The following is a 25,430-nucleotide window of genomic DNA, read 5'->3' as shown; positions in this document are numbered from 1 at the left end:
TTAATCTATAAGACGATGACAAATTAATGACAAACGTCTAAAATTACAGTCTTAACGTATTAACATATATATCGTGTATTAATTATCGTGTAGCGTGTAATTGATAATGGTTTCTACTTTGTAAGCACGCAGTACTTTCATTTTCTTTATTAAAAGCACAACAAACAAGTGCAAGCTGTTCGCGATCGAGAACTTATAATATTAGTATTATAAAAATCCATCGCAATGTCTCATTCACCACGGAAGTTTATTTCTCATTTAACAGCTAACAGAGGAGTCGAAGCTCGAGAATTTCAAACCGAAAATCCTCGCTTAGGTTTGTACAGTATCGTATTACATTTAACCAAGCATTTAACTTGATTGTTCAACAAGTGTAAATTAATAATTTATAACACCCCCGACAAGTGAAGGTTATTACAATAACTAGAAAAGAACTGATAACTTTCAAACGGTTGAACCGATTTTCTTGGATTGTATCTAAGAACACTCTCGATCAAGCTACCTTTCAAACTAAATTAAAATCGGTTCATTAGTTTAGGAGCTACGATGCCACAGACAGATACACAGTACACACCTCTCTTTTTGGGTCGGGGGTTAAAAAAGGAGTGCAATGTTTTTAGGATTCACACATGTATCCTTCCAGAGGCTGATATATCTAGCGGCGACAGCGAGCGCCGCGCGTACGCCGCGGGGGACGCGCGCGCCGCGAGCGACAACTCTGCATCATTCGTTCAGGTCAGTTAGTCAGTTGCGATTCACCTGTGATGCAGTGCACATATAAATCGGCCAAGTGCGAGTTAGACTCGTGCACCAAGGGTTCCGTACTCGGGTTTTTTCCATCATTTTGCGAGATAAGTTAAAAAGTTTTCTTCCTTTTAAAGTTAAAAAGTTCCTTGTATACCATATATAGTATTTTATGCAGGTGGTGGTACACAAGCAGCGCCTGGCCGCAGCGTCGAGCCCCTCAGCAGCGCCTCAGCGCGCGCGCACCACGCACAAGCCGAACCCCCCACAAACACCACCCACCCCTCTTACGGTATCACGTTCATTCTCAAATACCTAGGTATTGGGTTTACTGTCAAGAAATTCTCAGTAATAGCCTAGATAGTACAAATGTATAATTTTTAATAACTGCAATAATAAGTCATGTTCGTTTGCATTTTTTGTGCGCACGTACACACACACACTTTCACAACCACTCACTTTTTTTTCACATGCACAACTGCACATGCATGAATCGCGCACATGCGCACAAACAGCAAACGAATACGTCTATTGAACAATAAGTCCATTGTGCAAGCGCACAACGAACTTACTGTTCAAACAATGAAGTATTGTTGTCATGTTTGTTGCGCGAAAGATCATTGATAATAATTGATGATATTGATCATTGATTGTGACAGGTGGGCGGCGACGCAGCGGCTGCGCTGCTCGCGCCTGCGCTCGCTGCGCTGCAGCGTCAACTGTGAGTGCACACAGCTTATCAAACCCGCAATGTATAACGTGTAAAACACGGGTCAATGTCCAACCTACGACACGGCATTGACTTCGAGTGGCCTATTTACGGATAGTTCGTTGACCTCTAGCGTCAATCAAATTTTTTATTTGTGATCTATTTTTTGAATGTGAACTTTTAAAATGACAGGATTTTTTTCGTAGTTTTGTTATGGTATCATATCATTAATCATCAGCACTTGTCTTCGTTTTTGCTAGCGTTCTGGTGACACCCTGTATATTGTATTAACATTACATGACGTACTGGTTTTAGATGGGATAAAGTCCAGTCACTTAATAATGCGCCTGCGCAAGCGGCGGGGCTCTACACGGCAGCGATGCCAGATGTTAATGACAAGGGCTACACTGGCAGCCAGGTGATCGCTTCTTACCAGCTTCTTACCAATTCACACGTCCAGTTTAACTTTTAGAGGCATGCAATATAGCGTGTGGATATATCTATTTATTTATTTAATAAGTTCTTAGACTATTTTAGCACGAATACTTTAGAAACATTATTTTTATAATATTTTAGTAATTTATTATTTGTCAATTGGTGTTCCCTTAACAGTATAAAATATTACTAGTTAACACTACATTTCAGTGGGTTGACTTCTTACTTATAATACGTTTTTATTTTTGCTTATAGAAAACCATGAAAAATACTATATGGAATAAAGTCAGCCGATTAAAAGCGCAAGATTTGGATTCTGGAAAAGGTGCGTGAACAATATATGTACCCACGTTCCAATGCCCTGAGGTGCCAAAAGTGTAATAGCCATCTTATGAATATATTGACTGACTAAGAATAAGAGAATATTGAAAGACTGGTTGGCTGTCATATTATACCTATTGAAGCATAGGTACAGCGTTAAAGCTAGGTTTACACCCGCCAGTATAAGCGACTGTAGACGGGTGGATTGCTTTCTAACTGACCCTACGTGTTCGTAGCCCGTAGATATACTTAGGTGTGTGTCATTTTACCCCAAGATGCGTAAACATCGCGCCAGTATCCATGTAGTCTGTACAGTTACAGAATTACGTGTCAAAAATACAAGTGTACAGTTAACCCGAGAGGAAATATTGCACATCGACCTTTAGAAAGAGACAGCGGTTTCGTAGAGCAACGTCTCTATCGTTGAGATCGACAAAACGTCACATAGGTATGAGTGACAGAGACAACGCTCTACGAAGCCAAAATCCCTTTCTAACGGTCGATTTACAATATTTACTCCGCTATACGTGATTTTGTCTTCACTTATTAAAATTTGTAATTTCTTTGATGCAGACATGGCCCGCATAGAGGTGTATCAGTTCGAACGCGGCGCGGCACTGGTGTGCACACGGCGCGATGTGCGCGTGTCGCACGTGGAGCGCGTGGCGCGACGACTGGGACAACCCGGCGCCGTGCTGCTGCGTGAACTGCTGGGCGCGATACGCGTGCTGATTGCTGCACCATTGCACGTGGCCCTGCAGCTAGTACACTGCACAGCAGACAGCGCGCGTGATTTTCTAGGCGGCGTGTCCGATGCGTTACTCAAGCCCCTGTTGGTACTGGCCTTCAACGCGTTGTTGCGTCCACCACTGCTGCTGGTGGGTGCAACGTGCACAGCGCTGCGTGAGGCGGTGCATCCCGCCGTGTTACTGCTGGGTGACGCGCTGGAAGCTGCAGCACGCCCGATTGCTGCGTTACGCCTCGTGCATGTGGAGCGTGGCTGTGCGTGCGCTTGCCGTGCCGCTCAGCACGTTTAGCGCCACTCAGCGCGTCTATCGCTGCCATGATGAATATCGTCCCGTTTCACCTTGTTTTATTTAAGGTGCATAAGACGGGTCTGCCCGCGAAATTCAAATTTAATTTGGTTTTTCGCAATTTATAAACTAATACGACAAAGCAGGCTCATGGCACTTTAATTGCGCCAATGGCAGTATCCTAACAGGTTTATATAAAAATCTTTACTTGAAAGTGTCCAGTTTAAGAAATTATTTTGATATAGGTAATGATGGTAAGTTTATTTTCATAAATTTCTTAAACTGAACACTTTCAAGTAAAGATTTTTATGTAATCCTGTGAAAGATGATACTGCCATTGTTGGTATTAGAATACCATAAGCCTACTTTGTCTTATTAATTTACAAATTGCGTAAAACCAAATTAAATTTGTATTTCGTGGGCAGACCCGTCTCATGCACCTTAAGAAACGTTAATAGTTTGATTTACTCGTGTAAAAATTAAACCTTACAATATTATCTACTTTGTTTTATTTACTCAATTTAATTAGGACAGTCAATAAGTTACAATAATTATGATTTTCAATTAAAATTAAAAGCTTAAAATTATTATAGGTAGTATTCTGCACAACAATAATAAAATTGTAGACCCACTTAGAGCTTGTCCAGAAGGAGCGTATTCGCCGCGATTCTCTCGTGCGTATCACGCGCGACCGTTTTACCCAGAAAGAGCGTACCTACGCGCGAGCATTTGGGGACGGATTACCCTGGATACGTGCATTCGCTCTGGAGTCTGGAGTTCGCGCGTTAACTGGGCGCAACAAGGCGTCCCTAGTATCTCGACTCGCGCGCATTACGCGCGAATCACGCGAAAGTCGAGAGTCTGGCGTAGTACGAGCGTATTTTGAATTCGCGCGTTGCTTGTTGGCGCGATGTATTGGCGCTTAGTATCTCGGTAACGCGCGTAAGAATTCGCGCGAAACGTTTCGCAGCGAATTCGCTCCTTCTGGACAAGGTCTTACAGATTGCCAAAGCTTGCGATAAAATAAAATAAATGTAAACGAGACAAAAAAAATGCGAAAAACTGGTCAAGCGTGAAGCGGTCTCACATTCATAGAATTCGAAATTCGAGATGGACATAGACTAAGTAGTACCTACTTCTATCCCGGACAACCAACGAGTTCCCACGAAATTAAAAAAAAACCACTCGACCGTAGCCGCGGGCATTATCTAGTTAATACTATGTAGTTAACGGAAGTGGCAAAATGTTTGCTAATGAAATAATAATATTATAAGCAAGTTACATCCAAGTCACACAATTAGATTACTAACTCGATCTTAACTCCTGACAGTCCCCGGAATCAACTTAGCGCGCTCCCGGGGAACTTTTCCTTTATTGTAAGGACATTTTTATTCAAAGAAAAGTGCATATTGTAGGGTATTTCATTCGCTTCCTTGCAAGGAATAAATAATTTTGTGCAGTTTGTTAGTAGGTACCTACATAATATCTAACCAGCTTAGAAAATTTTGACCAGTACTTAATATCTGGTCATGGAAAGCGGTATGAAAAGTGCATATCGTAGGGTATTTCATTCGCTTCCATGCAAAGAATAGGTAAGTAAATAATTTTGTGATGTTTTAAAGTAGGAAACAGCTTGGTACAATGTAACCAGAAATATCTAGGTATGGAAAGTGATAGTGGTATGGTATACCGACTATTATTTAGTTTTGATAATTTGTCTGTTTATTTAGTTTTTATCCTAGCATTGTTTGATAAACCGATAGAGTCACATTGAAATCCCAAGTGCTAATGTCCGCCTCAAACCGGAACCTTCTACTAGGTGGGCAGATCACATCAAATGAATCGTAGGGAGCCGCTGGATTTAGGCGGCGCAAGACCATGGAGTGTAAATACCCTAAGAGACCTATGCCCTACAGTGGATGTCTATAGGTCGAGAATGATGACGATGACAATATTAAATGTATAGTATACCTAAATGTGAAGTGTGTATATGTCTTACAGGGATAGCTTGCATCCCGGGGACGGACATAGGTTATTTTTTGTCGCGGAAAAATCAAACAGTTCCCACGGGATTCTTAAAGGACCATCCGTTTAACCTATTTGTATGAAATTTAGTATAGAGGTATCTTGCAGTTGCATCCTAGAAATTAACATTGGCAACTCTTTATCCCAAAAATCAAAGTTCCCACGGGATTTAAAAAAAAGCCTGAATCCACGCGGATGAAGACCGGGCATCATCTAGTAAATCATAAAAATAATAATCTGTTTTAATGTATCGATAAAATAAAGTTTTATAACTAGCGAGCAAAGTATCCGGGTCACAATAGTTTTTGTTTCAATAACCGACCCAGTTGCTGAGCCCAGTTTTTGATCGCGAGTTTATTACGTTTATCGGTACGAACTTTAGATTTAAGTCATATTGGAGCTTTTGTAAGCCCTTGAAAGTTAGAACACATAAAAACGATACGTGTTTCATACAAGTTCTTGTAAAGCCCGCTCTTCACACGCCAGAAGTCAGCGCGACAAAAATTGAAGAGCTGACGAGCACAAAATGGAGGAGGAAGAGCAGAAAACTGAATGAAAGAAAGGTGTTGACCCTTTACTGCGTTTGTGTTGAACTTTGGGCTCAATTTTAGCATAGTTTTAGGTCTTTTTGCTTGGAAGTGAGTTTAGATTTGTACTCAGTGGGCCAAAACGTCCAGTTCAAGAAAAAAGGAATGATGTAGATCAGAAGTGACTAATTATAGTATAGGTTGTTACGGCTATACTCACGTATTTAGTTGATGTAAGCAAGACTAGTTTCGAGCCCATCCGGGCTTCTATTTTCATAGGAACTCGCTGCGCGTCGCGGTTGAGTGAAGAGCAGGCTTAACACGGTGGCAAAGGAGATAACTTTACGAGTAGGTATAATATGGAGCTCCAAGACTTTGACAAAACTTTAACGGTGTTATTTGAACAAAAATAAAACCGACTTTAATGAAAATGCTAATCAGGAGCTCTTGAAATTTGTGTTTTCGGTTCGGGACTGCTGTACTTACTTGTGAACTGGCTCAATGTAGTTAAAATGTGAGTTTCAGTTAGCTTGCATAAGTGACTTTTGCCAATCTATACTCTCTCTGCGGAAACAAGATAGTGTAACTTCACAATATAATATTATAAAGGAGAAAGTGTGTATGTATGTGTGTGTGTGTGTGTGTATGTGTGTGTGTGTGTGTATGTTTGTTACTCCTTCACGCAAAAACTACTGGACGGATTGGGCTGAAATTTAGAATGGAGATAGATTATACCCTGGATTAGCACATAGGCTACTTTTTATCCCGGAAAATCAAATAGTTCCCACGGGAATTTTAAAAAACCTACATTCACGCGAACGAAGTCGCGGGTATCAGCTAGTAATACATACAAATTATAGAGACAAAATTCTCAGTAGGTGTTAACTATTTTAAGTCAGCAACTAATACGGGTTTAACTATCAAAAATACTGTAAACGTATCAGAACCATTTATTTATTATCCTTCAAACCTTTCAGTACGTTACCACCACAGATTCGTCCGACATCAATGGTTTCCACTTAATTTAAACTCTGTGACTGACCCATTTTAGTTTAACATTTAGTTAGCACATAGTGCACTTAGGTGTACGAAATACATCAGCTGAACCAGTAACCCTGCTTTATGAGATATATCCGACATGATATACAGCAGGACTGGGGGGGAGAGGGGGTGTAATGTGCTAGTATATTATTCATGGAATGAAAACTTCGCACATTATCCTTCGCGCCGCGTGGATAAATTAAGATAGGACCACATAATATTTAATAGTACCTTCCAGATAGGATGGTGGAGTTACCCTGAAAGCCATTTTACTGGAAGTCTAACAAGTGATTTCTGAATTAAGATCTATCCTTATAACTTTTTGAAGGAAGCGAGGAAAATTATTCAGGCTCTGTCGTACACGGGGTAGGTAAATCAGTAGGTATTTTGTTTTGTGCTTGGATTGCATTGCGTGAATTAGTTATATTACGCTACATATACCATGGAAAAGTACTCTAATTGGCAGATCCCTCATTTGGTGGACAGACGACAACAAACGAGTCACAGGGAGCCGCTGAATTCAGGCGGCGCAAGACTGTGGCGTGTGGAAGTCTCTTCAATAGTCTAATACTATGTCTATATCCTGTAGTAAAGACTATATACTAAACTACATTATTTAAATAGGTAGATTAAAAAAACATATAGTATGTGTATGGTCTAAGATAAATCCACACTAAGCCTATCCACGTGTGAAGATTAAAAACAAAAAAAAATTGGTTGTCTGTAAAGTCGGTTTACTGACGATAGTTGAACGTGACAACAAAGGCCGATTGTGCTTCTTTTTCGCTCGTTCCGCGCTTTCGCTTGCACTTCAAGCCTTACATGGAACGCCAGCGAGGTAACGCCGCGCATGAGTCATGTTTTTTCGTGCGTGCAGCCGGCTCTATCGAATTATTAGACGTTGTCACGTCAAAAACGGAACGGATGTACAGCGCAGGCTTATGCTTTACATAATTAACTATATGACGCGAAAAAATCGCATACAAAATAATAAAATACACGGAAACCTAATGAGATTATGTGCAAAAACTTTCTATCAGAACCACTGCAGTGAACCGCAATACGCCAGCCAGCACTCAAATTATAAACAAATTATTTAATACCATAAATTACTTACTGAGCGCATGCTACAAGTACGCGAAGTACCAGAATTAGATTATACCGAGCCCATTCTAACAGCCGTCAACTCGCTGAATTAGGTTACCGAGCGCAGGGTCGGCGGATTTTTCCCGTTTTGGGACATTATTGAGCCTACGAGGCGAGAACGAGACGATTTTGGAAATGAAACCTCTTCGTCAGTTTTGACAGAACGAAAAATGGCATTTGACATCAAAAATGGTTAGTAAAACGCAAACACGAAATGAAAATGATGTCATAACGCTTTTTGGTTTGCGAAGGAATTGTTCGAAGAAACTTTTCTCAGATTGACTGGGCTTTGAATCCGTTAGTGTGACCATAAAGGCTTGCAGGGTGACATCATTTCACAAAAGTGAACCAGTTAATGTTTAACCGAATAAAGTTTAATTGACGAGCCCTTATTAAAATGTGCTTAACTGAATATCAAATTGTTTATTATATATTATCAAACAGTATGCTTTTATAGAAAAACAGTCGAATCTCTGAATTAGGTTGGCTAGGCAGGCCGATTTGTTTTTGAAGCAATTTAATTTTCGCCACTTTAACGCTACAATTAACTAATCCTATATTTGACTTTTTTACTGTATCCCTCCATCAAGACTATACACTTCTATCATTTACAACTCAAGGCTTGACATAATATAAGTGGCACAAGCTCTACTACGCGAAGAAAAAAAATCGGGTCGTTGTCGTATCGTTATAAAGGAAGCATCAGTGATTATTATTTCCGCGCGCCTGTCGCATTACACCCTTCTATCTTGATTTACGTTAAACGTGGCGCACGCACGTTACACGATTTCAATTAAACCCTTTCAATGTAAAAAGGTTTTTTTTCGGAATCTGTCGAAGCAACAATTTGTGTGGTAAATTGATTATTTTGAAAATATTAGGTTAATATCGTTAGGTATTTAGGCTCTTTTCCTACTCCTTGCAGTAGAATCTGCTATTCAATTGTATGTATGCTATAACAGTGGCGTGTAAAAGATTTGATTTCAGGGTCAGCATTATTTACCCCGAGAAAGTGTTTTCTCCATAGTGTTTTCAAAGCTGTGTGAAGTCTGCCAATCTGCACTTAGCCAGTGTGGTGGACAGTGGTCAAAACCTTTCTCCCCTCTGGAAGGTAGTTCTGTACCAAATAGATGATGCCCGAGACTTCATTGGCGTGGATTTAGATTTTTGAAAATCCTGTGGGAACTCTAACTGGTATGAAAAGAAGCCTTTTTACTTCTCCAGGATGCAAGATATCTCTGTACTAGATCATCATCATCATCGTATGCCTTCTTCGAAACAAAGTTTGGCGATCATCATCCGAAAAGCTTCTCTATTTAAAGCCGCCTCTTTCAACTACGGGTAACTAAACCCTGTCCACCCCCTTATATCGTCCAACCATTTGCGTCTTTGGCAACCTTGAGCTCTTTTGCCTGCAATTCTCCCTTCCGACACTAATCTCGGGAATGACAATTGTCCTCCTCTCTGTAAATGCCCAAAGAAAGCGAGCTTCCTTCGCATGATAGTGGACATGAGTTCTCTCTCTTTTTGGACCAATTCCAGTACCTCCACATCCACCTGTACCACATCAAAAACGATTAAATAGATGGGCCGTGAAAAACTAGCGGACAGACAGACACACTATCGCATTTTTAATATTAGTGTGGATGAGCACCACTCACGATAGTTTAAACGCTAAAATAAATCGCAGTTCAAAAAAGTCGTGGAAATACGTAACTCATAATGTAGGTCATGATATAGGGCAATTATATGAAAAGTTTCGGAGAATCCCGCCAGCCCCGGGGTATAAAAACGATACGTGATCCCCGGAACTTGGGCCGAGCTCGCACAATGGTGGAAACTTTTATAGATTGCACTCGATTAAAGTGTATTACTTTCGCCCGTTTATTTGCTTTTTTATATTTTATTCGATATTGATAGCTCGCCGCTTAATGATCAGGCCTGATGGATAGCGGGAGTTCAAAATTGGACCCATCTAAGTTCAGAATATCTGCTAAAACGCATGTTGGTTTAGTTGGGGTTAGGTGTTGAAGTTGAAAGAAAGAAAGAAAAACCGTTTATTTTTTGAAAGCTGTGCCACACATCGCCAGTTATCGGGTTAGGTTATTCCATACGCTGTTACGTAATAATTCCATATAAATGACAAAGACAAAATATAAGTAGGCGTTAACAATTTTGTGTGATCAAGCAATCACAAACGAGCCTATCTTTTCCATACTCTTTCCATGGAAAGAAGTAGGTAAGTAAAAGTAGGAAAAAGTAGCCTAATGTCACACTCCAGGGTTTTAACTATATGACATAATATCACGCCGATCCGTTGGTCTGTCGCAGCGTGATTGAAAGACAAATCAACAAACCAATAAACAGACAAGCTAACAAACAAACACACTTTCACATTTATAAAATGGGTAACTTATAAAGTGATGGTATAGAAAACGGCTCCCCTTGCGATGCTGGGGCCGGTCAATAGTTGGATTAATATAGTCAGTTGCAAACTCGCTATTCAAAACTCGCTTCAAGGTTCAAGTATTTCAAAACACGTTACACCGTATTCCTGTTTATCCTTCACACATGGGAACATGTTCTAAAACGAACAAGTTTCAGACACCTACGCTACACTCTTCCGCTCCGTTACTCTTTATAATATAGCGTCTTATGAATTTCAATACAGTTCGTGTATTGTAAAAGACTGTCATCTGTACTAGTACCTATAACATTTTTTTTTTGACGATAATAATTGAAGACAAGCCTCCTGTTCAGGAGGTCAGGGGTAGGGCTTCCAAATACCGGTTTTTTTCAATACCGGTATTAATACCGGATTTTTTTTTTCAATACCGGGATCCCGGGGTTGGTTTGTAAAGAAAAATTGGTTTTTGAAGAAATGTTTCAATTAAATTTCACTAGCTATAATGGAAAAAATTACAAAAGAAAAATAAAACCGACTTCAAAAACCACAAACACTAAAAAGTAAAAAATAACTTTTGTTTAGCTACACGTGTAATTTACCTAGGTATGAAGTCGAGCGAGCATATTAAAACAAAATTAGAAGTCCAGGAGTGAAGCGCGCCCGACTTCATACCTAGGTACATTACACGTGTAGCTAAACAAAAGTTTTTTTTAGTGTTTGTGGTTTTTGAAGTCGGTTTTATTTTTCTTTTGAAAATTTTTTATTTCACACTTTTTAGTGGCCCCACTGTACTATAATATGCTATGCCCAGTTAAAACCCTACTGTTAACTAAGATATTACACTGATCGCGAGCAATTTGCTCTTATCCATTGAGGAGTTCTGTTCTCCATCTCCGAAGATATTCATCAGATCTTCACCAAATTTATATGAGACTACCTGCACAGTATACCCTTTCAAACAAAAAAAAAATCCAAATCGGTCCAGGGGTCTTTGAGTAATCGGGGAACATACATAAAAAATAAAAAAAAAAAAATAAAAAGATTCCGACGAATTGAGAACCTCCTCCTTTTTTGGAAGTCGGTTAAAAAGAGGTTTCATCTGTACTAGACATTTTTTATTTGACGATAATATAATTGAAGACATAAGCCTCCTGTTCAGGAGGTCCTTAGGTAGGGCTTCCAAATACCGGTTTTTTTCAATACCGGTATTAATACTGGTTTTTTTTTCAATACCTGGATAGCGGGATTGCAAAGGAAGCGGGATAGCTGGGTTTGTAAAGAAATTGAAATTTGAAAAAAATGGTTTTTGAAGAAATGTTTTCACTTGCTATAATGGAAAAGAAAAAATTGAAAGGAAACCTGCACGCGTGAGAGTTCTCCATAATGTTTTCAAAGATGTGTGAAGTCTGCCAATCCACACTAATTCACCAGCGTGGTGGACTATGACTAAACCCTTCTGATTTAGGAGAAACTCAGTGAAACATGGTGCTCAGTAGTGAGCCGGTTATGGGTTGATCATGATGATGATAACTGGATCATCCAGCAGGGGATGTTGTTTCTACAAAACAATGTCCTTGCAACTGTGTAATAATTATAAAGTCATCAACATCACCTTTTATTCTGGTTTAACACTAAAATTATTTAACTTAAAATGAAACCATAGCTAGATTAAAATAATTGTAGTAAACATAGCAATAGTGTTTTCAATATAGCATCATGACATAATATTATTTAATGTGATGTTGCCAGTTGCCACACCCAGTTACCAAGAAAATTATTTTATTTTTGCAACAGTACAAGTTAGTAGCGTAAATCGATTGCAGTATTTGGTACCAAGAAAAGTTACGTACCTTTATTATTACCCATGTTATAAATGCAAAAGTATGTATACTCGTTGGTTTGTTCGTCAATCACGCTGAAACGTAGCAACGGATTGACCTGATATTTTTGTACAAAAATAGTCAAACACTTAGAGAAAAACATTCAGTTTTTTTTATAAATATACTACTTCATCTCACATCTGATAAATAAAATTATTTAAAGTTTTTATTTTTATATTTTTATTCTTAAGTCATAGAAGAGCCAAGTGGCATAATATTACGTAAAGAAAGTAAAATAAATAATTGAAAACAAAAATTGTTCCTCAGGAAATAAGTAAGGTCTGGAGATACTGGAATCTTGGACCATATGCACTTAATTTATCGACAGATGGCACATATTCCTGCTCCCAGTACTTTTCAGAAGTATAGTCCGTACAAAATGACTTCTCACGCGCCATTCTAACTCTGTGGGTCACTGTCATGTCAAACGTTCGGTTCACCTTTAAAATAAGGATTGAATCGTCCTTTTGGCATGAACACATGAAGTTAAAATGGCACGTTAGATCTCATTTCTTACGCATTATGCATTGAGATATTTTTGCATTTTTAAATCAGTTGTTAGTTATTATTAAAAACGCTTAAGTCGCACACTTGGACCAAGTGTTGGCATTATAGCGTTTATCTAATTAAAAACATAAATTAGCGGGTAGCCATAAAATATTTTGAATTTGATTTTTAATTTTTACCTACTTCACATAATAGAGTAAGGAAGGTGACTATCGCCCTCGGAATATTAAGCTTTTTCTATCACAACGAGATTCTTGTTTTCTTATGACTACAATATTATGTACTTTACCGTATAATAGGTCTATGTTTACCCAAAGACTTATAATATAATCTATTTATTTCTCCAAGACTACCTACTATGTTCTTTAGAAAGTCTTTCATAAAAAAACCATTCAAAGGTGTGTCAGACTCGTGCACCGAGGGTTCCGTACTTGGAAAAAGATTTTTAACCCCCGACACAAAAAGAGGGGTGCTATAAATTTGCCGTGTGTATCTGTGTATCTGTCTGTGGCATCGTAGCTCCTAAACTAATAACCGATTTTAATTTAGTTTTTTTGTTTGAAAGGTGGCTTGATTGAAAGTGTTCTTAGCTATATTCAAGAAAATCGATTCAGCCGTTTGAAAGTTATCAGCTCTTTTCTAGTTACTGTAACCTTCACTTGTCGGGGGTGTTATAAATTTTTAATATACACTTGTTTATCAACATATTTTTTACTCAAAATGAACACTTTTGTAATCATTCAGTGTCCCGAACACATCAACATCGTAATTGTAACCTACTGGGACGCTTACCACATTCGATTACGCCCCACCCGGTTTTAATTACTCGATTTGTCCATTACCAAGTACAGTATCGGTCGAGTCCTGGACAGTGGACTGACGCTCCTATAATGGGTAAGTACAACTTCATATGGTTACACCGTCCAAATCAAATTAAGCACTTTAAATTGAAACGTAGAATTTTTATTTCTTTTTTATCTGAATTCAAAGAGGTTTTACATTTCGAATACAGGAATACCTGGAATGCCTGCAGGTAAGTGCATGTATTTAATTTTCACGCATTTTTACTGTATTTAATTTAATTTATCATAATAATATGTACCTATTGTGTGATCAACATATACGACATAAACTCTAGAGACAAAAAAGGGTAGGTATTCAGTAGACACAAGGGTACGAAAATCAGTGTTTTTCTTGGTCTTCTACAGGTTATTACCATACTTAGTAATAGAATTTCTTAGAACAAATAACAAAATAAAAAAATCAGTTATAATATATACCATCATCTAGAATCTACGTGATGGCATTGCTCACCGATTGTAAAGGCAAAAGTTTGTGTGTGTGTATGTTTGTTACTCTTTTACGCAAAAAGTACTGAACGGATTGGGCTGAAATTCGGAATGAAGATAGATTATACCCTGGATTAATACATAGACCGTGGGAACTCTTGATTTTCCGGGATAAAAAGTAGCTAATCCAGGATGCTATTCTATCTCCATTTCAAATTTAAGCCAAATCCGTCAAGTTAGTTTTTGCGTGATGGATTTACAAACATACACACATACACACACCTTTATAATATTAGTGTGATGAGTCACGACAGCAACTACAACTCAATTATAATAAAAGTGAGTCAAAAGGTTTTTTTTAATCTACATAAACTCATACGGATATACCGGTATAATCAACAGAATTGGACGGCGAAGTAATTTGGTTGCATGATACGCGCTTATGAATGGCGGTTCACGTGATTTTCGTATGAAAATAAATCTAGAAACGCCACCAACGGGTGCGGTTGAGGTGTGTACCACGGTATGTTATGATGTAATTATGCTTCAGCTACACTGGTTAAATGAAAAAATCTGACTTGACTACTTACTATTTTTTATTTTTTCAGATACAAGTTAGCCTGCAATCTTACCTGGTGGTAAGTGAGGATGCAGTCTAAGTTTTTTTTTTTTTTTTTAGATAAGGAATTGGAAGCGGGCTTACTTGGAAGAGTTATGGCAGTTTTAATAATTAAACCCATGTGGACTATGGCCTAAACCCTGTGCTCATTAGGTTAATCTGGGTTTAAGGTACGATAGGACTGATATATTATACACATTGTATAAAAGTTCTAAAAAATAAATAAAGTTTTAAACAAAAACCACTAAACTAGCAACTATCAACTATCAACTCGTATGTGACCCAACCTTTACTATACGCATGTTGTTGTTTATAAACTACTGGCTATTATTTTGCAGTCTTTCATAAATTTAATGAATGCAGAGATTACGCGTGAAGCTAAATCGTGTACCTACATCGTCGCTACTAGGGCACGCGGTGTCGGTTTCATTTGACACTCCCCTTTCAACCGCTCACATGTGGGTGAAGCTTTATGTCACGCATTTCGTATAATATTATGATAAGCTTTATAAACGGACTTACGTGGGCGGTCCCAAAATGAATTGGCCTGATATAGTTCTAAGCAACATATCGATACATGTTATGTTATATCGGACAGTACGTTTATCGTGTTACTTTATATACTAACATGCATCGGCATGAAAAGCGTAGTCTCAGCTCAGCAGTGGTTTGAACATCAAGATTCGCGTGATTTTTGGAAATGTCGAAAACCGAATATCGAAACGTCACAAGTTTCTGTTTAAAGAAGACTTATCTCCCGCCCAAATAAAAAAACGATTAGATGATGTGTACAAGGAGTCTTTCCCCTCGTATAGCACAGTAAGAAACTGGGTGAAAGAGTTTCGCTTCGGGAGAGAAACGGCCGAAGACTTCGGCCATGACGGTCGACCGGTGGAAGTGCTCTCTCCTGAAACTATTGCTGTAATCGAAGAGGAGGTTTTGAGTGACCGACGTTTGAAGATTAGAGTAATTGCAGCTAGACTTAGGCTCTCTAAAAGTACCATCCATCGTACAATCCATGACCATCTTCGTATGAAAAAAGTTAGTGCAAGATGAGTTCCGAAACTTCTTTCAGCTGTCCAAAGACAGGAGCGAGTGCGCTGTGCAACCGAGTTTTTAGGTCTTTGGGACGAAAACCCAAAGAATGTAATCGAGCGGCTACTTACTGGTGATGAAACTATGGTCTTATATCATGATCCAAAAAGCAAGCGCGAGTCAATGGAATGGTGTTACAAGGGTGAAAAGCCATCTAGAAAGGCAAAGGTGCAAAAATCCAACAAAAATGTCTTGTGTACAATCTATTGGGATTCTCAAGGGATTTTGATGATAGAATTTAAAAAACGTAATATAATCGTAAACGGCGAATATTGTGCTTTATTACTATATAAACTGCGAGACACGATTAAGGAGAAGCCCAGAGGCAAGTTGTCTTAAAGCGTCCTGTTGCTCCACGACAACGCACCCGTTCACACTGCCGGTGTTCCGAAGGCTGCAGTTTGTGAATGCGGATTCACGGAACTGGAACATCCACCGTATAGTCCAGGCCTGGCCCCGTCAGACTATTATTTGTTCCCAAATTTAAAGCGGGGCTTAAGAGGAAGGAAATTTTCAAACGATGAAGAGTTGCAGGCGGCCGTCTTTAGTCATTTTGAAGACAAAGATTGAAGTCACTTTTATGAAGGTTTAGAGATGTTAGTTCTCAGATGTCAAAAGTGTGTTTATATTAGTGGAGATTACATAGAAAAATAAAATTGGTTTCATCTCATTTAGTTGACTATTTCATAGCTAGGCCAATTCATTATGGGACCGCCTAGGTATTACATCTTTTTTTTGTACGAAACACTTAAAAACTTAAACATTGAAAAGACATCTACTTCTTACTACTTATACAGGGACAAGCTATCTGACTGACATATTAACGCTTTAGAATCGAATAGTTCGTTCACACAGGCTGCGTAAGCGTAGACGTAGCGCGTACCATTGCGTTGTAATGTATGAAACTGTATGAGACATGGCATACCGTTTGCGTGGCGTGGCGTGAACGTTCGCGTAGACGTAAGGCGTGCAGTTATTTCACGCGCGTCACAAGCAAGTGTCACGTGTACGTGCTTGGTGTGAACCGGCCTTTAGTAAGCTCTTCTATAACATAAGCCCTGACTAAGTAAGGATTTTCAGAATTTCCTCCCATACAAACTATTGTTATAACTCTATAGGTACTGTCTACGGCTGGATTAATTTAAATAATAAATTCAGGTCTATATCGCCTATGAGCGAGGTGTTTGAACGCATGATATATTCAGATTTGAGACCTCAAGTCAAACACTACGGTATCTAAGACGCTATAAATTTGTCCCCGAGGGGACGTCGATGTTTACCTATGTTGTTATTTCGTCACAACTCACAGCCTGTGGGCAGGTTTGGCCTAGATTACCTCCATCAATATTCTATATCATCCTGTTTTGGATATTGTATGATATACCTCAATTACAAAGGCTCTAGTGTTTGTACTTAGATGCAATGCACACCTGTCGAGTGGAAAGGACTGAAACGGAGTATATTTAAAAAAATAGAATGTACAGATAAAGCACATTCATATTATATGATACCCCACTACGATACAATACGGGAGTTTAAACATTACAAAAAAGTTACCCTCTTTTTAACCCCCGACCCAAAAAGAGGGGTGTTATAAGTTTGACGTGTGTATCTGTGTGTCTGTGTATCTGTGTATCTGTGTATCTGTCTGTGGCATCGTAGCGCCTAAACGAATGAACCGATTTTAATTTAGTTTTTTTTGTTTGAAAGGTGGCTTGATCGAGAGTGTTCTTAGCTATAATCCAAAAAAATTGGTTCTGCCTTTTAAAAGTTATCAGCTATTTTCTAGTTTTCTTGTAGAAAAGAAGGTTAGATAACCCTTAGGTTCATAATATTCAAGTGTCAATTGACAAATGTCAAGCTGTCAAGATGGACGTTGCCTAGATATACATAATTATTTATTTGAAAATGATTTGTCGGGGGTGTTGAAAATTTTTAATTTACACTTGTCAACTGGTACAGTTGGGTAAAAAGTTCTGAGTTATCGTATTTAAAGTTACGCCAACTCCGATTGTGTCCTTAAAAACTTACACTACATTTTATTAAGAAACTAGGTGATGCCCGAGACTTCGCCCGCGTGGATTTAGATCACACTTATTAAGTTTGTGTGTATGTTTGTTACTCCTTCACGCAAAAACTACTGAACGGATTGGGCTGAAATTTAGAATAGAGATAGATTATACCCTGGATTAGCACTAGGCTACTTTTTATCCCGGAAAATTAAAGAGTTCTTCAAAGAGTCCTTTCAACTGTCTCTATGCCAAAAATCAAGTCGATTGGTTGCTTGGCTAACCAAGCCAAGGTGAAAGAAGGACAAAAAAACAAACAAAAACACTTTACCATTCATATTAGCATAGATGTGAATTCGTACTAAGTATATCCTATAATCCTTTGGTTTGGAATTATGCAATAATAAATTGTCAAAACGCTCTATGAGTGACTACAATAATCTAATTATCATGTCAAGAAACGCACTCGACTCTCACCACATCAGGTACTTTGTTATAAGTCTCCTTTCAAATACTATTTGATTCACTCAAGTATCATCCCTCGACTGATCTTCATACCGCGTTGTATTCTACATAAAACCCTTCAACATTTTGCTATTCATACAAAGAGCTAGGTTCCACAACGAAGAAATTTAATGGGCGTTCGTTACAAAGCGAAATACACTCTATTGTTATAGTTTTAAAGTAAAATTTTGGTAGTCTTTGTGATTATAGAAGTCTGGGAAACGTTCGCTTGCTCTCCATGACAATGACGTGTCGTGCAGATTTTATCGCTAAAGGTTTGCAGTCATTAGTGACGACTGTGACGTTTAGTGATGTGATAACATCGAGCTACTAAAGTATCGATACATTATTAAATCATCACATACAGATTGGTAAATAAAGATCTAAGGCTGCCTTTGCATACAATTGTCTTTAGTTTTTTTTTCTTTTTCTTCCTTTTGTGTTGATTATTTCATGCTTAGTGTGCAAAAGTTTTTATCTATCTTTTCTTTTAGGGTACCTCCGGAACGTGAGAGTCGATAAAAAGTTTTGGTTTACCCCTTCGAGTGTTAACTAGATAAATAGGTAGGAAAAAAGAAAGGTTAAAATTATTATTAGGTTTCTATACGGATATTGAAAAATTGATCATTTAATGCCTCGTCAGGACACTAGTTAAACACTTAACTCATCATTGCTTAAAATATGTAATAGACATTTCTCGATACGTACCTACCTTTATATGAAAGGTCATTCGTTTACAGGTCGCCTACGAACTAAAAAAGGGAATCTACGTTAAAGACAGTTTTTTATACTTGAGGTAAAATAAACTGGTGCTAAACGCAATCAAATTGGATGTGACAAACCACCGAAAATGTGTTTCGACAGTGTACTGTAGTGCACTTTTATGAACCAGCTTAATTTGCTCCTTGGTTCAAGTTTTTTACATGTTTCGTAGAATATTTGGTTTATTCGAAATCAAAAATTATTTTAATCACTCCTTGCATCTACGAACCTGTAAAAATTTCTTCGAAATCAATAAACGTTTCATTGATTAGCTAGAGACCAGAACTCTAGATTTCTGACAGTAAGGTTTACATTCTAAAGGTAGAACTCAAAATACTTTTTCAGCTAAAAATATCGTTAAGTTTGTTTCACTTCACTAAAATATTCCTATTTTTAAATTACTAAGCCTTTGAATTTTTAGCTTTGTCGGTGGAAGTGTGAGTACGAAAGCTTTTATTTCGTGAGCAAAATGGTTTTAATTTTGTGCTCAAACAAAGTACCAATGGTGCCTCAGTCTGCTGTGAGTTGCCATCGTACTGGGCGTATAATTGTTTCAACTTTGAGGTCTATCCACTGCCCACTGATGTCTCTCGGCGCTGTATATTCATCAATGCTGATAATCAGAAGCCCAGTTAATCACACTAATATTATAAAGGGGAAAGCTTGTGTGTATGTGTGTATGTGTGTGTGTATGTTTGTTACTCCTTCACGCAAAAAGTACTGGACAGATTTGACTGAAAGGCATGGAGATAGATTATACCCTGGATTAACACATAGGCTACTTTTTATCCCGGAAAATCAAATAGTTCCCGCGGGATTTTGAAAAACGTAAATCCACGCGGAGTTGCAGGCATCAGCTAGTCAATAATAAGAATTATTTTCGGATAATAATGTGGTTGATAGGTTAAAGTATTAGAAAGCTGAAATGGCAGTGTCTGTCGCAGAACCAACAGCCAATAGGGCAGACGTGTTCTGGAGTGAAGACCGGTAAGTGAAGTGTAGGACGACCTCAAACCCGCTGGACCTGAAATAATCTGAAAAAGGTGGCGGGGAGCGGGTGGATGAAGAAGGCGGAGGATTATGTTTAGTACCCAGGATCGAACACTTAACCTCCGAACAGAAGGCTGACATCTCAACAGCTAGGCCACCGTGTAGAGTAGATAGGTAAATTTATTGCTCTACTTATGCTCCACTTGGTTATTTGTACCGTTTCTCTCAAAATCATAACCGAAATAATAATTTATTACTTTGAAAACAACGTCATAACAAGGGGCAATTCCGATCGAAGCATCAAAATAACAAATATAAGCGAGAAAAGAACGATGTTGTTTATTTAGGTTTAGCAAACAAACTAGCTTGATGGAAGGGGTCGCAAACGGGCGTTTGTTTAAGAGGATACTTGTCAACGAGCCCCCGTCGATTTCCTACGTATGATATTATTGTTCTTATCTCTATTTGCCCTGGTTCGTGCATTCTCGGTTCCTAGATCGGTACATTTGTGATAACCAATTCAAATTGCTGTGATTGACTGAATTTACCATGTTCTTGCTGCGACAGTGAGTTTGAGCCACTAGCGGAACAATGTTAGCCGGTCAGAAATGATTGCAATTAGTCAACCTGTTTGACGTCCGTGTTCTGTTTTCGATTACAAAAAAGCAAAAATTGTTGTTGCAATCATCAATTTTAGCAAATAGTGAAAGAGAGTCGGCCAATCAGAGGTCACAACTACCGCCACACTTTCTGTCAAACTTTGGCAGTAGGCCTGCCGAGTAATGAAAACAAATTTTTCATTCTGTCTAGGTGTAGGGTAGGTGTAGGGTTGCCACCTGCCTCTTTTAGATTTACAGGCTACCACCATCAAAAATACGGGGTTTAGATTTGTTTACGGGAGACATTGTTTCTTATATATTGTTGTATTATTGTATTGTTTATTATTGTATTTGAAGAAATAGGCGGTGGTTCTCTCTGAAAGCTTATTTAGGTATTTCAGTTTATTTGTATGTTTTGTATTTTTTCTCTGTATGTTGCCGGGTCTTGATCGATGAACTGTGTTTGCAATGTGGTTTTAAATAAAAGATTATTTATTTATTTCAATAGTTTTTAAAAACTCTTCATTTTGTAAAATAAAATGTTATACATTTCATGCATACAATCTTTGCATGTTAACTTAAAATTACATTTAACTTGTAATTCCACCTTCAAAGTATCAATACCATGGCCGTAGCCAGGAATTGATTTCGGGAGAGGTTTTATCAGGGCCGGAACTGAATCCTGTCATGAGGAAAAATACGTTCGCTCAACTTTATGGGCTAATTACCTGGTTAGTTGAATTTCGCCTTTCAATTTGATAGTGGAATAAAATACAACAATGAAAAAGCGCAGCGCAGTGAGCGTAAGTGTTTTTGGTTCAATACAGAAAAAAATAAGTGAAAGGGAAACGAGTTTAGCCATAGCAAGATACTTCTTTACCAAAATTTTGATACTTACTATTCAGAGGTAACTTGCACCCCAGAAACGAACATAAGCTTTTTATCCCGGAAAATCCCCCACGGAATTTTTTAAAACCTAAATTCATGCAGACGAAATTGCGGGGCATACACCAAGTAATACAAATTCAAAACGCGAGTGAAGCGAGCGCGAAATGTTTGATATATTTCCAAAAAAAATTGGTAAGCAAATGCAAGAAATAGTGTAAGTATTATTTTAGGTTTAGGTTTTTGACGGTCTCCCAGACGCAGTGGCCATTTCTAAATTTCTGGTCTGGTGGGAGGCTTGGGTCATGGCTAGTTATATGGTTAGTATGGCCCTACCGGCCAAGAAATTAGACTGCACTATTACCACTAGGAGAGATTAAAGTCAAGGGCTAACTTGTATAAAAAAAGGCTTAGATCCTAAAACCAACCTCCGCCTCTTTGGCTACGGCCATGATCAAAATCGAGTGGGTTTCGGCTACGCAGGTATTATTCTACGCATTGTCGCACAAGGAAAATATGTATTCTTTCTACTGGACATAACGTCAGCGTTTGGTTTCGCAAGCCAGCCCGGCTGAATTTGTAAAAAACCGGCCAAGTGCGAGTTAGACTCACGCACCGAGGGTTCCGTATTCGGGTATTTTTTTTCGACATTTTACACAAGAAATCAAAACTGTTATGCATTAAAAAAAATATGCATAAAAATAAATAAAAATCTGTCTTAGAATGTACTGGTAAAGTCCTTTCATATAATAACCCACTTGATTTAATATTTAGTTACTTTGAAAATTGAAAATACTAATATTTGTTCATGAACACATGACAGACGAAGAGACGGACAGACGGACAGATGGACAGACAGACAGACGGACAGACGGAAAGACAGACAGACGGACAGACAGACAGACAGCGAATTGATCCTATTTCCTTTTTGCTTTTGAGGTACGGAACCCTAAAAATATTTAGTTTTATTTGCCCCATATTTTATTTTCATAATTACGGGTTTCTGTATCCTGAAATACCAACCAGTAACCAGTAAAATACGGGGCCTCTGGCAACCCTACTCGGAAATCACTGTCACATTCAAGTTAATGTCAAATATTTTGTTTTCGATTACAGAAAGCTGCATCAATCATTATTAAAATATTTTATTTGTTGTGATTGGCTGAATTTTTGAGTTTCAGCCAATAAACAGACTGTTTGCCAATTAAACGTCATAACAATATAAATGCCAGAAAGTTTAACCAAATAAAACAAACTTAATGAGAACTTAGTGAGAATGCAAACGGCACACAATTTATAATACATATTATGTTAGTCGTATATAATAGATATTATAGTAGTCGTTCACTTTGGTAATAGTCAGATTGTCATCAGTAAAATTGATATTGGTTGATGTATCGTAAATTATTGTTTCGGTGACAAATATTTTTATAATCTATTTATCTTTGAACAGAATGGAATAGAATGAAATGGAATGGAGTACAATGATAAATTTTTATTCCTGTAAACTTTTAGGTAAACTTCAAAGTGTTTTTTGGTCAGAAAAATTTACCACTGGTTCGGAATGCCGTTCCTACGTTTCTAGGGTTTCGTACCTCAAAACGAAAAACAGAACTCTTATAGGATCACTTTGTTGTCTATCTCTCTGTCTGTCGAGTGTGTCAAGAAAACCTCTAGGGTACTTCCCGTTGACTCAAAACCATGAAATTTGGCAGGTAACCTAACTGCGTAATTTTGGCTAGTTTTTTTAATCGATAAAGAAAGTTTGCGACATTGTTCAATAAAAAATTTGGATTCCAACTCCTCAATCCTGATGTTGCAGGGGACCTGACTACTAAAGCTAATGGGATTTAAAAAGTGTCGATTATTAATTGATATTGAAGGTATCTATACCAAGTAAATACTTTGTCGTTGACCTCAACCCTGATGCTGTAAGAAATTGCATTCCTAAATCCTGGTGATCCCTCGGAATTTGAAAAGGATCATCCGTTTAAATGTTCTTACGTGATACAGAAACAAGTTGCATCCCGGGGACGGGCTATTACGGAGAGGCAACTTTTGTTCTGGGAAATGAAAGGATCGGGATTTTCAAAAACCTAAATCCACGCAAGCAAAGCTGTGGGCATTAGCTAGTTGTAAATATATTTAAAAGCTACTATAAGATAATAAATAAGGTACTTATTTCCTTATATTTTTATTGTATGGCAGCGCGCGGTTTTAAATTATAAATTGCACGTCCTGTCCTTTTCTGTAATACATTTTTTTCTCAATATCTATCGCTTTATCTCATAGCAAGAGTCCGTAAGACATAATACAGTGAATATAGGCAAAATATACATTTTTTGCAGTTTCCACGTCAGTACCTGTCAAATTTTTCTAACAGTGTAAGCAGCAGAGTTGAGTTTACCATCAAGTGTTGATATGTGGGTGTTCCATAGAAGCTTTGCATCTAACGTTATACCGAGAAACACGGGGTTCTCCTTTATTTTCAACATATGATTATTAATCAATGAATTTATGTCATTTAAGGTCCTGGTATTGGGCAGTGTGAATTGAACACACTTAGATTTCTTTGCATTTGGAATTGATTTGGAAGTAAATTGTTAGCAATAAATCAGAGAGTGACCTGTGATATGGCATTACATATAGTATACATTGTCAAAAATTATAATATTAAAGCTGTGCGTATTGCGTGAGGAATTGCGTATTGCGTGAGGAATAGGTGCAACTTGCAGGGTTTGATGCATGCGCTATTGCCAGCAAACATGAGACATATTTTTATCTACAGGCAACGTCTGAGTAGGTAACGCATACGTCTAACGCAAGTTGAAATGTACCAGTGTATTTAGTTAGACCTATCGACAAGTTTAGAGTCGGGTGTAGTTTAAATGTGGCCCGTGTGCTTAGACCAGTTTAGACTGTCAGTTTCCGCCCCCCGTCACCGTCGGGGGTTGGTCGTCCCCCGCACCTCACCACCCCTCTTGCAGAAATCGAGACAGCACGAAATTTTCAAGATTTCTGGGTGTAATTTCTGGTTTTCGTAGTTCCAACATAATTATAACAATATAAAATATATAACGATAATTTTTTTACTGCATGATATTCATTAAATTTTCTAGGTCTGTGGTTTTTCCAAATTTCATTAAATTGCTTCGTTGTCTAGAAAAACGAGCACAAAGTTGGGCCTTTTTTTAAAGAAAAATGCAAATCTTTGAACCCCTGTAATTTTAAAACTACATATTTTTAGAAAAATCTAAAACATCACAGACACAGATATTAGTTTCTAGACTATGTCTGCAAAATTTCATGGACTTTGGTTGCTTAATATTCAAATGAAATGGGAACTACGATTGTATGGAGTAAGTGACGGAGAGAGCTCTGTTAAGACCTATCTTAACGATTGCGACAGTAAATAATTTTGTCAAACTTCCAAAGACACGAACAGGGTTAACAAATTAATTGGTTACAGATTACAGAATCACGATATACCAATACTCTATCCGCGGAAAGAAGTTAGAATAGCGCTCTCTTTGTTACGTAATCCCTTATAAATGACTAGCTGATGCCCGGGACTTCGTACGCGTGGATTTAGGTTTTTCGAAATCCCGTGGGAACTCTTTGGTTTGGATAAAAAGCAGCCTATGTGCTAATCCAGGATATTATCTATCTCCATTCCGAATTTCAGCCAAATCCGGCAAGTGGTTTTTGCGTGAAGGAGTAACAAACATACACACACATACACACAATGTGATAGAGCCTAAAATCTCTGTAGGCGTTAACCATTTTGTGTCACCAACCAATCACAGACATGTTTTCAAAAAACATTCGAAATTCAATTCGATTTTTTTTCAAAATCCATTCGAACACATACACGTGGTTTCGTTGGTAATTATTGGTTCGTG

The 25,430-nt window shown here is 38.1% G+C and overlaps 2 protein-coding genes across 3 annotated transcripts in view; both read left to right on the top strand.

The window, feature by feature from the left end:
• The first annotated feature begins 64 nt into the window (after positions 1-64).
• LOC123869125 lies at positions 65-10,864 on the top strand. 2 transcript variants are annotated; one of them, XM_045911873.1, is made up of 9 exons: positions 65-316; positions 644-735; positions 923-1,036; positions 1,404-1,465; positions 1,769-1,871; positions 2,144-2,213; positions 2,783-2,998; positions 4,831-4,835; positions 10,757-10,864. In XM_045911873.1, exons 1-8 carry the CDS (start codon positions 226-228, stop codon positions 4,833-4,835), a joined length of 753 nt encoding a protein of 250 aa, XP_045767829.1. In that variant the 5' UTR covers positions 65-225; the 3' UTR covers positions 10,757-10,864. The 2 variants fall into 2 exon arrangements, with proteins under 2 accessions (XP_045767829.1, XP_045767828.1); XM_045911872.1 differs by lacking the exons at positions 4,831-4,835; positions 10,757-10,864 and having other exon boundaries at positions 2,783-3,370.
• A 2,781-nt stretch (positions 10,865-13,645) lies between these two features.
• LOC123869126 overlaps positions 13,646-25,430 on the top strand; it is a 119,573-nt gene continuing 107,788 nt past the window's right edge. Inside the window, exon 1 of the mRNA XM_045911876.1 lies at positions 13,646-13,670. Within this exon, the coding sequence (XP_045767832.1) occupies positions 13,667-13,670 (4 nt within the window). The 5' untranslated portion in view covers positions 13,646-13,666. The remainder of the gene's footprint in view (positions 13,671-25,430) is intronic.

The sequence above is a fragment of the Maniola jurtina genome, chromosome 10 (assembly GCF_905333055.1).
Source record: "Maniola jurtina chromosome 10, ilManJurt1.1, whole genome shotgun sequence".
NCBI lineage: Eukaryota > Metazoa > Arthropoda > Insecta > Lepidoptera > Nymphalidae > Maniola > Maniola jurtina.
This window is presented reverse-complemented; position numbering and strand designations above follow the sequence as displayed.

Bases quoted from the DNA above. Each gene is read 5' to 3' on its own strand.
- LOC123869125 (XM_045911872.1), top strand. From the start codon at position 226: ATGTCTCATTCACCACGGAAGTTTATTTCTCATTTAACAGCTAACAGA. The intron at 1,466-1,768 runs GTGAGTGCACAC...TACTGGTTTTAG, and splicing joins GCTGCGCTGCAGCGTCAACT to ATGGGATAAAGTCCAGTCAC. The intron at 1,872-2,143 runs GTGATCGCTTCT...TTTTGCTTATAG, and splicing joins AGGGCTACACTGGCAGCCAG to AAAACCATGAAAAATACTAT.